Source organism: Rhinoraja longicauda, chromosome 9 (genome assembly GCF_053455715.1).
Source record: "Rhinoraja longicauda isolate Sanriku21f chromosome 9, sRhiLon1.1, whole genome shotgun sequence".
Taxonomy (NCBI): domain Eukaryota; kingdom Metazoa; phylum Chordata; class Chondrichthyes; order Rajiformes; family Arhynchobatidae; genus Rhinoraja; species Rhinoraja longicauda.
This window is the reverse complement of record NC_135961.1, coordinates 6,180,138-6,197,162: the sequence shown is the minus strand read 5'-3', so window position 1 is coordinate 6,197,162 and position 17,025 is coordinate 6,180,138. Positions and strand designations below refer to the sequence as shown.

At 48.0% G+C, this 17,025-nt stretch overlaps 1 protein-coding gene across 1 annotated transcript in view; it reads left to right on the top strand.

Annotated features, from left to right (window-relative positions):
• The window catches only part of LOC144596450 (uncharacterized), a 97,548-nt gene that overhangs the window by 65,187 nt on the left and 15,336 nt on the right, over positions 1-17,025 (top strand). Inside the window, exon 8 of the mRNA XM_078404717.1 lies at positions 14,137-14,192. Coding sequence (XP_078260843.1) covers positions 14,137-14,163 — 27 coding nt within the window. The 3' untranslated portion in view covers positions 14,164-14,192. The remainder of the gene's footprint in view (positions 1-14,136; positions 14,193-17,025) is intronic.

Genomic DNA, 17,025 nt, shown 5'->3' with positions numbered 1-17,025 from the left:
GTTGTCACCTCTCTGCTCTTTTAAAACGACAATCTGCTCTCGGGTGATGGCTTTAAGAGGAACAAAGTGACAGTCCACTGACACACAAAAACCTTAGGCAATCCTGCCTGCCCCTCAGTGCAAGTAGAACCTGCTCCATCTGCTGCTGCCCGATTAGTGTGTCAGTGTCATCTGGCACAATCCTGACTGGAATTCCCGGATCAGCAATAAGACCTGTAAGAGATTGGGGATGGACTCCCACCTTCTTCTTGACATCTTCTGCATCTTTCAAAAAACAATACAACTAGATGCTGCCAATCTGAAATAAAAAGTCGGAGGGAACAAACAAGATGGCTGTGATAGGGTGGAGATGAAATGAAAATGGATGACACATATTGGTGTCAACTGAGAGAGAGGAGGAAAAGACATTAATTGACCAATCGCTAAACTGGAGGAAGTTCAAATTGAGAGAGATCAGAGTTAAGAGAAAGAACAGGTAAAAGTGCTGAAACTGTCCGGCACGGTGGCGCAGCAGTAGAGGTTGCTCAGGAACAAATCAGGAATGTTTCTTCTGAAAGGAGATAGTCCTTCACTCAACTTACAGTAAGTCCGTCTGAGAATGTGAACAGGAATTGCCACTTCACAGGGTACCTTTCACACACTCCTCCCGATCCTGTAATGTAGAAATGGCTGGAGCATCTCCTCACATAAGATTGGCTGGACATGGGATCAGCCATGACTTTATTTACTGTAACTGATTTCTGGGCTGCTCCCTGGGCATCTAGTACATTCTTGGTAAAGTTACAATGGGATTCAGCTGAAAACTTAAAAAAGGTTATTTTTTTCCCCAGGAAATGATTATCTTGCCGTGAGTGTTTTTTCATTTCATATTACACAATCAGTTCTAAATAAATCAATGTTGTTGTGTCATGCCCTGAGGGGGTCGTGACTGGAACTGCCACAATATTTCTGGCTGGTATCTCATGCAGTCGCTCAGAGCATTTTACGTTTTAAAAAATGTTGATACCCTTGTTCTACTCTTGGGAATGTAGAATTTAACAACAGAAACCATTATTGCATCATCGAATCATACTGCAGGGAAAGAGGCCCATGCCGACTAAAGTCCCCCATCTACACGAGTCTCAACTGCCCACGTTTGGCCCATATCCCTCTAAACCTTACCTATCCATGTACGTGTCTTTTTAATGTTGCTATAGTTCTGCCCCAACTACCTCCTCTTGTAGCACATTTCATATACCCACTGCTCTCTTTGTGCAAAAGTTGCCCCTCAGATTCCCATTATATCTTTCCCCTCTCACCTTAAACTTATGTACTCTGGTTCATGATTCCCCTACTCTGGATAAAAGACTCTGTGCATCCACCCTATCATTTCCCTCAGTGCAAAAAACAACCTTCCACCATCACCCTCTCCTTCTTTTCATGAAGCCAATTTTCTATCCAGTCAGATCTCCCATGTGATCCAACCTTCCAGAGCAGCCTACCATGCTGAACCTTGTCAATGTCTTGCTGAAATCCATATAGACAACGTCTACAGCTCTGATCTCATTAGCCTTTTTGGTTACATCTTCACAAAACACAAATCAGATTTGAGAGACACGGTCTACCACATACAAAACCGTGCTGACTATTCCTAATTAGCCCGTGGCTATCTAAATGCATGTACGGGGCCCCCTTGACGGTTCCCGGGGAGTTCATCCCACCAGCGCAGGGTCGAGTGGAGCAGCCTTCTGACGCCCTGCAACGTCTTCGGCAGACGGTGGGCAGGCTGGCACCTGTGCCCACGTCACGTCATGGGACATTCCAGCCACACGTCCCTGCCGCTCTGGAGGACTGCCAGTTTGTGTTCCTGCGCAGGGACGCACACCGATCACTTCTCCAGCGGCCGTACGAGGGCCCCTTCCGGGTCCTGCAACACGGCTCGGCCACATTCGTTCTGGACATGGGGGGTCGCAGAGAGACTGTTTCGGTCGCACGGCTGAAGCCGGCACACGTGGACATTGATCGGCCGGTGCCGGTTGCACAGCCCCGCCCGCGCGGTCGCCCCCCGTCCAAGCTACCCCCTCCAGTGTCTGCTACGACCCCTCCACCTGTCGGTCAGTCGCCGGTCCCTGCGCCGGTCATGGTGCGCACCCGGGCTGGTCGCCTCGTGCGCCCTCCTGTCCGTTTTGTACCTCCGGTTCTTGGGGGGGGTCCTGTGGCGGATCAGGCCACTCCTTGGGTCAGCCCCCTCGTTACGTGACGGACAGGCGAAAGGGGTTAAAAGCCAGACCAAGGGAAGGCGTATCTTATCCCTAGGAGAACTACGCTGTGGGCAGGAGCTCACAGCCTAATAAAAGAATCTTACTAAACACTGCCTGGCGTCTTGCCTTTTCTCTGGCCTCCGCCAGGCCACTACATGTTTATCTTATCCCTTGGAACACTCTCCATTAACTTTCCGACCACAGATGCTGGACTCGATGGCCTGGAGTTCCCAGGCTTTTCCTTGCAGCCCTTCTTAAATAGAGGCACATTTGCCACTGTCCAGTCTTCCGGCACCTCACCCATATTTAATGCTGAGCCATATATCTCAGCCAGGGCACCTGCAATTTCCTCTCTAGCTTCCCACCCTCAAAACACTCCCATTGACTGCCTCAATACAATACAATACAATACAATACAATACAATACAATATATCTTTATTGTCATTGTACAGGGGTACAACGAGATTGGGAATGTGCCTCCCATACGATGCAATAAATTAATTAGCTAATCAGTATTAATTTAACCAACCCAATGAAACAAATTGTAACAGTTTTAAAACAGAATAAAGTGCAAGTAGATCTGTGCCGGTTCACTGTGCGATGTGACCATCCGGCTCAGCAGGACCGGTTCATAGCAGCTATGGCCCTGGGGATGAAGCTGTTCCTGAGTCTGGAGGTGCGGGCGTAGAAGGCCTTGTATCGTCTGCCCGATGGTAGAAGTTCGAACAGACTGTTGCAGGGGTGTGAAGAGTCTTTGTGGATGCTGGTGGCTTTTCTGAGGCATCGTGTGTTGTAGATGCCCTCCAAGGCTGGTAGCTGTGTTCCGATGGTCCTCTGAGCTCTATGGACTACTCGCTGAAGAGCTTTCCTCTCTGCCTCCGTGCAGCTGAGGTACCACACAGGGATGCCATGTGTTTGGATGCTCTCTATGGTGCAGCGGTAGAATGTCGTCAGCAGCTGTTGGGGTAGACCAGACTTCTTCAGTGTTCTTAGGTAGAACAGTCGTTGCTGTGCCTTCTTGACCAGCGCAGCAGTGTTATTGGACCATGTTAGGTCCTCCGAAATGTGAGTGCCCAGAAACTTGAAGCTGGACACTCTCTCCACACTGTCCCCAAACAACACAAAACACAAAACAAAAAGAAACATCCATCACAGTGGAGATGAGATGAAAATGGATGACACATATTGGTGTCAACTAAGAGAGAGGAGGAAAAGCCATTAATTGACCAATAGCCAAACTGGAGGAAGTTCAAGTTGAGAGAGATCAGAGTTAAGAGAAGGAACAGGCTGGCACGGTGGCGCAGCAGTAGAGATTGCTGCCTTACAGCGCCAGAGACTCGGGTTCGATCCTGACTACGGGTAATTGTACGGCATTTGTACGTTCTCCCCGTGACCTGCGTGGGTTTTCTCCGAAATTTTCAATTTCTTTCCACTCTCAAAAAATGTACAGGTTTGCAGGCTAATTGGCTTGGAACAAATGCATAAATGTAAAATTGTCTCTCGTGTGTGTAGGATAGTGTGAATGTGCGGGGATCGCTGGTCGGTGTGGACTCTGTGGGCCGAAGGTTCTGTTTCTGCACTGTATCTCTAAGCTAAACTAAAGCTAACTGAACGGAGGGACGGAGAGCACAACACTACAGGAAATCTATAATACATCTTGTGAAAGCTCACCAGGTCGGGCAGCATCACTGGAAAGGAAAATGGCCAGGGATGGAAAAGCAAAAATCTGCTGATGCAAGTAAATGTAAAAGACAAGCTCGGAATGTTGGAAATGCTCAGTAAATCAAACAGAATCTTTCGAGGGAGAGCAGTCAGGGCCAGGGTTGATGAGCTGTGACAATGCATGGTTGTACATGGACAGTACAACCTGAATTCCAAGCCCTAACTACCTCACCAGAAATGGTAGACGGACACAAAATGCTGAAGTAACTCAGCGGGTCGGGCAGCATCTGTGGAGAGAAGGAATGGGTGACGTTTCGGGTCGACTCCCTTCTTCAGAAATGGTGTCTGATCGCAGATCAGAAAGGCTGTTTGCTTGAATGCTTTTGAATTAATGCACTGATCCGGAAGTTTGCAGTTGCGGGTTTTCGGAAGATGAGAAGTTGTTCTTTGAGCTGATGTTGGAATTAATTAAGAAGTTCTAAGATGCCAAAGACAGAGAAATCGGATTGGAATGAGTTGGAGAATTAAAGTGACAGGCAAGTGGAAGCACAGGATCATCCTTTCGAATTGAATTAATGTGCTCTTTAAAGTGATCACTAATCTGCAGGGTAGATGAAAAGTGCAGAAGGATGAGAGGGGATCTTATCGAAACATATAAGATTATTAAGGGGTTGGACACGTTAGAGGCAGGAAACATGTTCCCAATGTTCAGGGAGTCCAGAACCAGGGGCCACAGTTTAAGAATAAAGGGTAGGCCATTTAGAACGGAGATGAGGAAAAACTTTTTCAGTCAGAGAGTTGTGAATCTGTGGAATTCTCTGCCTCAGAAGGCAGTGGAGGCCAATTCTCTGAATGCATTCAAGAGAGAGCTAGATAAAGCTCTTAAGGATAGCGGAGTCAGGGGGTATGGGGAGAAGGCAGGAACGGGGTACTGATTGAGAATGATCAGCCATGATCACATTGAATGGCGGTGCTGCCTCGAAGGGCCGAATGGCCTCCTCCTGCACCTATTGTCTATTGTCTATTGTCTATTGTGGTTGATTCCAACAAATCTGTCCTCTTGCTAACCAACATGCCTAGCATCCCTGCAGTCCTCTAGCAGAAGAGCTTCTGCTGGCTTGGACATATACACCGGATGGATAATGGGCGTATGCCCAAACACGTGCTTTATGGGGAGGTTGCCAATGCTCGGAGACCAAGAGGAAGACCAACGCTCTGCTACAAGGACACAATTAAAAGGGGTGTGGCACGCTTCAATATCAAACACTGACAACTGGGAAGCGGCAGGTGGAGGAATGATCTCCAGGAGGGCATGAAATATCACGACAGCATTCGTGACCCTGGAGCACAGGCGCCAACGCCGCAATATGGTCAAAGACGGCAGCCACGGACTCCCCAGAACAACGACCAGAGACCACTTCCCCCGTGGAAGGATCTGGGGGATCACGGATAGTCCGAGTCAGTCACACAAGGAAACGTAACCACTGATGATAAACCCCCCTCTCCACGCAGGACAATGCCAAGCCTGGAGTACTGTGTGCAGTTTTGGTCTCCAAATTTGAGGAAGGATATTCTTGCTATTGAGGGCGTGCAGCGTAGGTTCACTAGGTTAATTCCCGGAATGGCGGGACTGTCGTATGTTGAAAGGTTGGAGCAATTAGGCTTGTTTACACTGGAATATAGAAGGATGAGGGGGGATCTTATTGAAACATATAAGATAATTAGGGGATTGGACACATTAGAGGCAGGAAACATGTTTTCAATGTTGGGGGAGTCCAGAACAAGGGGCCACAGTTTAAGAATAAGGGGTAGGCCATTTAGAACGGAGATGAGGAAGAACTTTTTCAGTCAGAGAGTGGTGAAGGTGTGGAATTCTCTGCCTCAGATGGCAGTGGAGGCCAGTTCGTTGGATGCTTTCAAGAGAGAGCTGGATAGAGCTCTTAAGGATAGCGGAGTGAGGGGGTATGGGGAGAAGGCAGGAACGGGGTACTGATTGAGAGTGATCAGCCATGATCGCATTGAATGGCGGTGCTGGCTCGAAGGGCTGAATGGCCTACTCCTGCACCTATTGTCTATTGTCTATTGTCTATTGCCACACCATCATCTCCCGCAGACGGACGGATGCCAGAACTTGATTCAGTGAAATGTTTGATCAAAGACGCTAGGATGTAGATGCTAAGAGATACAACAAAATAAGCACTTTGTATGTTGCCTAGCTAAAAATAGAAAACGCTGGAAAAACTGAGTGGATTAGACAGCATTTCAGCATCTGTAGAAAGAAAAATAGTTATTGTGGGTGATGTTTCTTCTGAAGAAGGGTCTCAACCCGAAACGTCACCCATCCCTTCTCTCCAGAGATGCTGCCTGTGCCGCTGAGTTACTCCAACATTCCGTGTCAATCTTCGGTTTAAGCCGGCATCTGCGGTTCCTTCCTACACAAAATAGTTGTTTCAGGTGAAGGACTCTTTCCTTAGATGCTGTCAAAGCTGCTGAGATGTTCCAGCATTTTCCGCTTTCATTTCAGATTTTTAGGATCTGCTTTTTTTTCCACAATCGGTGAAATTCGCTCATCAGGAAGTTCGTCATTAGCACAGTGTGAATGGTACTCGTGCTGCGTGACAATTAACAGCCCATGGTTTTATTGCACATTAGCAGAGTCCGCTTATTGAGAAGATGCATATAAAATGTGATTTTGTCATCGGCAGGAATACATCTGATCTTATCATGGTAGGAAGGTTCCTGCCTTCTCCCCATACCCCCTGACTCCGCTATCCTTAAGAGCTCTATCCAGCTCTCTCTTGAATGCATTCAGAGAATTGGCCTCCACTGCCTTCTGAGGCAGAGAATTCCACAGATTCACAACTCTCTGACTGAAAAAGTTTTTACTCATCTCAGTTCTAAAAGGCCCTTATTCTTAATAAACCACAATAAATTCTGTGGTTACATGAACAGGTCATTATGCCTTTCTCCTGTTATCATCCCGTGTTTTGCCGGTGGTTACACTCGCCCATGTTTCTCAAATGACTATCAAACTCTGCTGCCATCTCTTGCATGGACAATTAGCCAGCAGCAACTTGGCATTTAGGTAGCAGAAATAAACACAAAAAATGTGGGAAATACTCAACGGGTCGGGCAGTATTGGGAGACACAGAAGCAGAGTCAACATTTCACGTGGATGACTTTATAACGGAGGTGGGAAAAGCAAGGAACCACAGGAGTTTTAATTTACAGCTCACCCAGAGAGTTGTGAATCTGTGGAATTCTCTGCCACAGAAGGCAGTGGAGGCCAGTTCACTGGATATTTTCAAGAGAGTAAGATAGAGCTTTAAGGGCTAACAGAATCAAGGGATATGGGGAGAAAGCAGGAACTGGGTACTGATTTTGGATGATCAGCCATGATCATTTTGAATGTTGGTGCTGGTTCGAAGGGCCGAATGGCCTACTCCCGCACCTATTTTCTATGTATCTGTAGGGGTGGAGAGAACCATCATAGAGTGGAAACTGAAAGAGGCTGACATATGTAGACGGTGTTGAAATATGCTGGAAAACCTCAGCAGATCAATCAGCATCTGTACAAGGGGAAACAGATAATATCTTGGACTGAAGATAGACGCAAAAGGCTGGAGTGACTCAGCAGGTCAGGCAGCATCTCTGGAGAGAAGGAATGGGTGGCGTTTCAGGTCGAGACCCTTCTTCAGAAATCAACAGTCAACAGAGCTTTATTTGTCATTCGGTACCAAGGCACCGAACGAAATTACATAGCAGTCACACAAAAAAAACACAAGACACATGACCCCAACACAAACGTCCATCACAGTGACTCCAAACACCCCCTCACTGTGATGGAGGCAACAAAACTTCCACTCTCTTCCCCACGCCCACGGACAGACAGCTCGTCCCCGACCGACCCGCACAGTCCCCGCAAGGGGATGAAAGTCCCCGCGGCCGAGCCGCACCGGGCGCTGAAACGTCCCGTGGCCGAGCCGGGCGATGGAAGGCCCCACGGCCGAGCCGTGCGCAGCTAAGTCCCGTGGCCGAGCCGCGCCGGGCGATGGAAGGCCCCGCGGCCAAGCCGCACCGGGCACTGTTAAGTCCAGCGGCCGAGCCGCACCGGGCGATGGAAGGCCCCGCGGCCGAGCCTCACCAGCGATGAAAAGTCCAGCGGCCGAGCCGCACCGGGCGATGTTAGGCCCCGCGGCCGAGCCGCACCGGGCACTGTTAAGTCCAGCGACCGAGCCGCACCGGGCAATGTTAGGCCCCGCGGCCGAGCCGCACCGGGCGATGTTAGGTGCCTAATGGTGTCTAATCGCTGATTAGAAAGGCTGTTTGCTTGAATGCTTTTGAATGAATGCACTGATCCGGAGGGTTGCAGTACAGGTTGTCGGAAGATGAGAAGCTGTTCTTTGAGCTTATGTTCTCTGGAGAAAAGGAACGGGTGATGTTTCAGGTCAGAACCCTTCTTCAGACTTGGGTTATTTTGTTGGAACCCAGACCCAAAATGTTAAGACCATCCTCTCTTTTTACTATGCCCCCTCCACCCTGATGCACACGCCTTCCCTCCACCCCCACCTGGCCACTGTCCTCTCCCACCCTTATCCCTCCCTCTGGCTTTACATTTGACTCCTTTTCTCTCCATATCTGACATCCCCTCGTCTCCTTCTCCGATCTGGCCGTTATGACTTTACCCATCTGCAGTTCGACCCATCTGCGCCACTATCGAGCTATCACTTGTTACGTTCAGTCCTGCCCCCACCACTTTTCTAGCTCTCCCTTCCGTTAAAAATCAGCCTGAAGAAGGATCTCAACCCAAAATGTCACCTGTCCATTCTCTCCACAGATGCTGCGTACGACACGATACGATTAAACTTTATTTATCCCCGGAGGGGAAATTGTTCTGCCGACAGCCACAACACACAAGGTAAAACGAAAACTTGAAATTAAAAGTGAAAACAAAATGAAAAGGACAAGTGACTGTTGTCTGGCTGCCGTGTGCACAGCGCCTTCACCGGAACAAACGGACAAACAAACAAACACAGACTTATCCCCTGGGCAGAGGATACTAAACTAGAGCCTCCCCCCCCCCTCCCCCCACACCAAGTCTCCCTTTGTTCTCCCACCGTCCCTCACGGCAGCCCCCTTGTCTTCCCATCCCCTCAAGCTCATCGACCGCGATCAAGTTGGCGCAGCGGTAGAGTTGCTGCCTTACAGCGAATGCAGCGCCGGAGGCCCGGGTTCGATCGTAACTACGGGCGCTGTCTGTACGGAGTTTGTACGTTCTCCCCGTGACCTGCATGGGTTTTCTCCAAGATCTTCGGATTCCTCCCACACTCCAAAGCCGTACAGGTTTGTAGGTTAATAGGCTTGGTAAATGTAATATATGTACAAATTTTCCCTAGAGGGTATAGGATAGTACTGATGTGCGGGGATCGCTGGTCAGCGCGGACCCGGTGGGCCGAAGGGCCTGATTCCGCGCTGTATCTCTAAACCCTACTGCCGCCGAGGCCCACTGAGTTACTCCAGCATTTTGTGCTTTACCCAAAATGTTAACTGTTTCCACTTCGAAAGATTTCGCCTGACCAACGGATTTTACCAGCGTTTAATTTTTTTGATTGATATTTTAGGCCTTTGTAATCTTTGCGTTTCTTGAAAGGAAAGGTGAGACAGAAAAACAGCTTGAATTGCAAAATAAAAGAAAATGCACAATTTGGCCTTTTTTACCTGATAAAGGATGTGCTTGCGATAGAGGGAATGCAGCAAACAATTCACCAGGCTGCCTCCTGAGAAAGCAGGTATGTCATATCGGAAGAGATCAAGTAGACCAGGCCTTCATTCTTTAGAGGTCAGACGAATAAGAACGTCACCCATTCCTTCTCTCCAGAGATGCTGCCTGACCCGCTGAGTTACTCCAGCATCTTGTGTCTACCTCAGAATAAGAAGAGGCCTCACTGAAACCTTCGCTCAAAGGGTGGTGAACCATTGGAATTCTCTTCTTTGAAATGCGGTGGAGGCTTTGTGAATGTTTGTTTCTGAGATTGCTAAACTTGGATTCATCGGTCTTTGCTTATAATAGACAATAGACAATAGACTATAGGTGCAGGAGGAGGCCATTCGGCCCTTCGAGGCAGCACCGCCATACAATGTGATCATGGCTGATCATTCTCAATCAGTACCCCGTTCCTGCCTTCTCCCCATACCCCCTGACTCCGCTATCCTGAAGCGCTCTATCTAGCTCTCTCTTGAATGCATTCAGAGAATTGGCCTCCACTGCCTTCTGAGGCAGAGAATTCCACAGATTCACAACTCTCTGACTGAAAAAGTTTTTCCTCATCTCAGTTCTAAATGGCCTACCCCTTATTCTTAAACTGTGGCCCCTTGTTCTGGACTCCCCCAACATTGGGAACATGTTTCCTGCCTCTAACGTGTCCAACCCCTTAATAATCCTATACGTTTCGATAAGATCTCCTCTCATCCTTCTAAATTCCAGTGTATACAATTGTGCATTCAGCAGCAGTATCAATATATCAATATCAATATATCAATATCAATAGTGTATTGATTGTTCACTTTGACCTTTGTCTGAAAGTCTTCCTTTCCCGACCCACCATTCGTAGTGTAGATGCCGTACAGTCCAAGTTCATTACTCTCTGACTGTTCTTCGAGGTTATTAATCCCACGTGTTTGGTTTTGTCGAGCCTCTTGTTTTGCTTTGTCCTGTGATGGTGCACTGCATGCTGATGCAACATGGCCTTTCTTTCGATAGTTGTCGCACATAGAGTCTTTGAACTGGCAACTGCTATGGAGGCTCCACCATGGATTGCATTCAAATTAGAGATCAAGGGATTTGTGGATACTGCAACAATCAAGGAATAAAGAGAAAGAGCAGGAATTACTGTTGAGGCAGATGATCAACCACAAACATTGAATGGTGGAGCAGGTCCAAGATGCTGAATGGCCTATTCCGACGACTACTATTTCTCATGTTAAATACCCAGCTGATCAGGCAGCATCTGTGAGAAGACAAAAATAGATAACTTTATAGTTGGTGAACCAGGTGAATCAGAATTGGTAGTTCCAGTATTCCAATGCTGGACCTGATGTAAATTCCCCAAGCTGAGAAGTTAACTCCGTTTTTGTCTCCTCACAGATGCTGCCTGAAACTGTCAGGGTGGCACCGTGGCACCGTGGCACCGTGGCACCCTGGCACCGTGGCACTGTGGCACCGTGGCACCATGGCACAGCTGGTGGAGCTGCTGCCTTACAGCACCAGAGACACCGATTCGAAACTGACCTCGGGCGCTGGCGCGGTGGCGTAGCGGTAGAGCTACTGCCTACCAGAGCCTTGCCTTGCCAGAGACCCTGGTTCAATCCTGACTATGGGTGCATGTCTGTACGTAGTTTGTACGTTCTCCCCGTGAACGCGTGGGTTTTCTCTGAGATCAATTTCCTCCCACACTCCAAAGAGTAGGTTAATTAGCTTGGTAGAAATGAAAATTGTTCCTAGTGTGTGCAGGATCAGGTTAATGTGCGGGGTTCGCTGGTCGGCACGGACTCGGTGGGCTGAAGGGCCTGTTTCCGCGCTGTATCGCTAAGCTAAACTAAACTAAGCTCCCACTGACCGTATGGACCCCCCGGGTGCTTTGGTTTCCTTCCACATCCCAATGATGTGCAGATTTGTAAACTAAATGGCCCCTGTAAAATTGCTACCAATGTGTAGGGGGTGAATGAGAAAATGGAGCATAGAAAATGGGATGAGAACCAGTGTCAACATGTGGTTGTAGAGTAACCAAACAGTCTTTCCAGGTGAGACAGAGGTTCACCTGCACCTCCTCCAACCTCATCTATTGCATCCGCTGCTCTAGATGTCAACTTATTTATATCGGCGAAACCAAGCGCAGGCTCGGCGATCGCTTCACTGAACACCTGCGCTCGGTCCGCATTAACGCAACTGATCTCCCGGTGGCCCAGCACTTTAACTCCCCCTCCCATTCCCAGTCTGACCTCTCTGTCATTGGCCTCCTCCAGTGCCATAGTGAGGCCCGCCGGAAATTGGAGGAGCAGCACCTCATATTTCGCCTGGGCAGTTTGCAGCCCGGTGGTATGAACGTCGACTTCTCCAACTTCAGATAGCTCCCCTGTCCCTCTCTTCCCCTCCCCCTTCCCAGATCTCCCTCTATCTTCCTGTCTCCACCTATATCCTTCCTTTGTCCCGCCCCCCTGACATCAGTCTGAAGAAGGGTCTCGACCCGAAACGTCACCCATTCCTTCTCTCCCGAGATGCTGCCTGACCTGCTGAGTTACTCCAGCATTTTGTGAATAAATCAACATGTGGTTGATGGTCAACGTGGACTCGGAGGGCTGATGGGTCTGTATCCATGCTGAATCCCTAAACTAAACTAAACTCTGTGTCTCTCTGACCTGCTGCCCATTCAAGCATTCTTTGTCTTTATTTCAGATCGAGAAAACAAAATGGGAATAGGATTGAAAATTAATATGACAACTATCCAGAAGTTCAGGGTCTCTCTTGTGGATTGGGTGGAGATTTAAAAAAAAAAAGATTTTTAGATTTAGATTTAGAGATACAGCGCGGAAACAGGCCCTTCGGCCCACCGGGTCCGCGCCGCCCAGCGATCCCCGCACATTAACACTATCCTACACACACTAGGGAGAATTTTTACATATTACCCAGTCTATTAACCTACATACTTGTACGTCTTTGGAGTGTGGGAGGAAACCGAAGATCTCGGTGGAAAACCCACGCAGGTCATGGGGAGAACGTACAAACTCCGTACAGACGGCGCCCGTAGTCGGGATCGAACCTGAGTCTCCGGCGCTGCATTCGCTGTAAGGCGGCAACTCTACCGCTGCGCCACCGTGATACAAAGTGGTCACCTTTTTGTTGAGTATAGAAGAGAGTGTGGAATGCAGTACACACGATTAGAAGAAGTACAATGATATCCCCGAATACGTGTTTGTGTCCCTGCATGTTCGGCTGTTTGGACATCTGAGGTCTTGCATTTATTGTGATTGCGTGAGAAGATGCTGCCAAAAATTGAGTAACTGTTGGTGGATATGATTGAGTTGACCAGGGAGATGGGGAGTTATCTTTTCCTTTGGAAAGTTGAAAGCAGAGGGAGGGTCATGACGTTTTTATTGGAGCGTAACATTGACAATGCAGCTAGGTACAAAGTGCTGGAGTAACTCAGCGGGACAGGCAGCTTCTCTGGATAGAAGGAATGGGTGATTTTGGGTCGATACCCTTCTTCAGACTGATGTCAGGGGAGTGGGCGGTACAGAGATAAAATGTAGTCGGAGACAGTCAGACTGGTTGGAGGGGGAGGGGATGGAGAGAGAGGGAAAGCAAGGGCTACTTGAAGTTGCTGGATCAGTTGGGCAAATGGGCTGAGGAATGGTTAATCGAGTTTAATGCAGGCAAGTGTGAGATGTTGCATTTTGGGTTGTTAAACAAAGGCAGGACCTTCACAGTGAATGGCAGGGCTGAGGAGTGTCGTGGAGCAGAAAGAGGTCTAGGTGTGCAGATACATAGTTCCATGAAAGTGGCGTCACAGTAGATAGGGCAGTCAAGAAGGCCTTCATCAGACAGGGTACTGAGCGTAGAAGTGGGAATGTAAGAAAATAACTGCAGATGCTGGTACAAATCGAAGGTATTTATTTCACAAAATGCTGGAGTAACTCAGCAGGTCAGGCAGCATCTTGGGAGAGAAGGAATGGGTGACGTTTCGGGTCGAGACCCTTCTTCAGACTTCAGGATATAGGTGGAGACAGGAAGAGAGTGGGAGATCTGGGAAGGGGGAGGGGAAGAGAGGGACAATCTAAAGTTGGAGAAGTCGATGTTCATACCACTGGGCAGCAAGCTGCCCAGGCGAAATATGAGGTGCTGTTCCTCCAATTTCCGGTGGGCCTCACTATGGCACTGGAGGAGGCCCATGACAGAAAGGTCAGACTGGGAATGGGAGGGGGAGTTGAAGTGCTCGGCCACCGGGAGACCAGTTTGGCCAGCGCGGACTGAGCGCAGGTGTTGAGCGAAGCGATCGCCGAGCCTGCGCTTGGTTACGCCGATGTAAATAAGTTGACATTTATTATATAATCATTATATAATCAAAAATGTTGACTTCGTGTTGATGGAGACTTAAGGAATGATAAGGAAGTAGATTTTATTGTGCCGTACACTATCATTAAATACATTGAACTTCCTTTTCGTTAAATTTCTTTCAGATTGAAAGAAACTGGCGCCAGAAATAAAAATGAATTGGCGAAGCAAGTTGCATGAGGTAACAATTTTTTTTCTTGTCAACAGGTAAATAACATGATTGTTCGGGAAGGTGTGATCTCAAGTGGGATACAATGCGGTGAACTTTGAAACTGTTCAAATGATTAGGGTGGAGGAAAGGGGGAGGGGAGGGGAGTGTAAGAGAAAGTTACTTAAAGTTAGAGAATGCAATATGTATACCATATATGTAGTTGTAAGCTACCCAAGCAAAATACGAGGTGCTGTTCTTCCAATTTGCATGTCATATCATATCATATCATATACATTAATATACATTAATGACTTAGACGAAGGGATTAAAAGTACCATTAGCAAATTTGCAGATGATACTAAGCTGGGGGGTAGTGTGAATTGTGAGGAAGATGCAATAAGGCTGCAGGGTGACTTGGACAGGTTGTGTGAGTGGGCGGATACATGGCAGATGCAGTTTAATGTAGATAAGTGTGAGGTTATTCACTTGGAAGTAAGAATAGAAAGGCAGATTATTATCTGAATGGTGTCAAGTTAGGAGGAGGGGGAGTTCAACGAGATCTGGGTGTCCTAGTGCATCAGTCAATGAAAGGAAGCATGCAGGTACAGCAGGCAGTGAAGAAAGCCAATGGAATGTTGGCCTTCGTAACAAGAGGAGTTGAGTATAGGAGCAAAGAGGTCCTTCTACAGTTGTACCGGGCCCTGGTGAGACCGCACCTGGAGTACTGTGTGCAGTTTTGGTCTCCAAATTTGAGGAAGGATATTCTTGCTATGGAGGGCGTGCAGCGTAGGTTCACTAGGTTAATTCCCGGAATGGCGGGACTGTCGTATGTTGAAAGGCTGGAGCGATTGGGCTTGTATACACTGGAATTTAGAAGGATGAGGGGGGATCTTATTGAAACGTATAAGATAATTAGGGGATTGGACACATTAGAGGCAGGAAACATGTTCCCAATGTTGGGGGAGTCCAGAACAAGGGGCCACAGTTTAAGAATAAGGGGTAGGCCATTTAGAACGGAGATGAGGAAGAACTTTTTCAGTCAGAAAGTGGTGAAGGTGTGGAATTCTCTGCCTCAGAAGGCAGTGGAGGCCAGTTCGTTGGATACTTTCAAGAGAGAGCTGGATAGAGCTCTTAAGGATAGCGGAGTGAGGGGGTATGGGGAGAAGGCAGGAACGGGGTACTGATTGAGAGTGATCAGCCATGATCGCATTGAATGGCGGTGCTGGCTCGAAGGGCTGAATGGCCTACTCCTGCACCTATTGTCTATATATATACAGCCGGAAACAGGCCTTTTCGGCCCACCAAGTCCGTGCCGCCCAGCGATCCCCGTACATTAACACTATCCTACACCCACTAGGGACAATTTTTACATTTACCCAGCCAATTAACCTACATACCTGTACGTCTTTGGAGTGTGGCAGGAAACCGAAGATCTCGGAGAAAACCCACGCAGGTCACGGGGAGAACGTACAAACTCCTTAGAGTGCAGCACCCGTAGTCAGGATCGAACCTGAGTCTCCGGCGCTGCATTCGCTGTAAAGCAGCAACTCTACCGCTGCGCTACCGTGCCGCATACTCTGGCAATGGAGGAGTTTCAGGGCGGAGAGGTCAGTTTGGGAATGGGAAGGGGAGTTGAAATGGTTAGCGACTGGGAGATCCCTTAGGCCTCGACAGACTGTGTATTCAGCAAAACGGTTGCCGAGTCTACGTTTGTTCTCACCGATATACAGGAGTCCGCATCGAGAACATCGGATGCAGTAGATGAGGTTAAATAAGTTACATGATTAACCTGAAAGGGCTGTCGGGGTCCCTGGATGGAGTCAAGGGAGGAGATATGAGACAATAGACAATAGACAATAGGTGCAGGAGGAGGCCATTTGGCCCTTCGAGCCAGCACCGCCATTCAATTTGGGAAACGCATCCAACTTGGTTTTTCACATATTGTTCAATGAGAGCAAAATTATTTTTTGAAACTGTGGGTTAAATTAATTGTAGTAGGAATAGGTAAAGGGCAGCTATCTGCATCGCTACTGAAATTAAATTTTGCCCATTTTGTTAGGTTGCAGAAAATAAATAGTGGACAGTGTGCATGCAATCTCTTACATTGCCCATGGTCCACAGTTCATCTCTGTTCTCCAGGTAACAATGTGAGCATTGGAGATAGTACAAACATTGCTCACAACATAACATCAAACGTGAGAGTCTGATGTGATCATAAAATGTTAATGGACATGGGACCTTTGATTAGGTCTAATAAAGGTGTTTTAGGTTATGAAGATGCTTCGTCAGGTATTTGTTAGAAAAGTATTTGTGGGGTGTTCTAAACTAGGTACGACAAGTAACAGAAAATTATTAATGAATACAATAAATCCAGTCAGGAATTCAGGAGTTAAATCTTCATCCCGGAGAATAGTTTGAACATGGAATCCTGTCAAAAGATGCTTTTAACATGCCTTTGAAGTGAATTAGATTTTTAAAAAAAACATGTGCAGAAACAATAAATGGATATGTTGATTTATTCACAAAATGCTGGAGTAACTCAGCAGGTCAGGCAGCATCTCGGGAGAGAAGGAATGGGTGACGTTTCAGGTCGAGTCCCTTCTTCAGACTGATGTCAGGGGGGCGGGACAAAGGAAGGATGTAGGTGGAGACAGGAAGATAGAGGGAGATCTGGGAAGGGGGAGGGGAAGAGAGGGACAGGGGAACTATCTAAAGTTGGAGAAGTCGATGTCCATACCACCGGGCTGCAAACTGCCCAGGCGAAATATGAGGTGCTGTTCCTCCAATTTCCGGTGGGCCTCACTATGGCACTGGAGGAGGCCCATGACAGAAAGGTCAGACTGGGAATGGGAGGGGGAGTTGA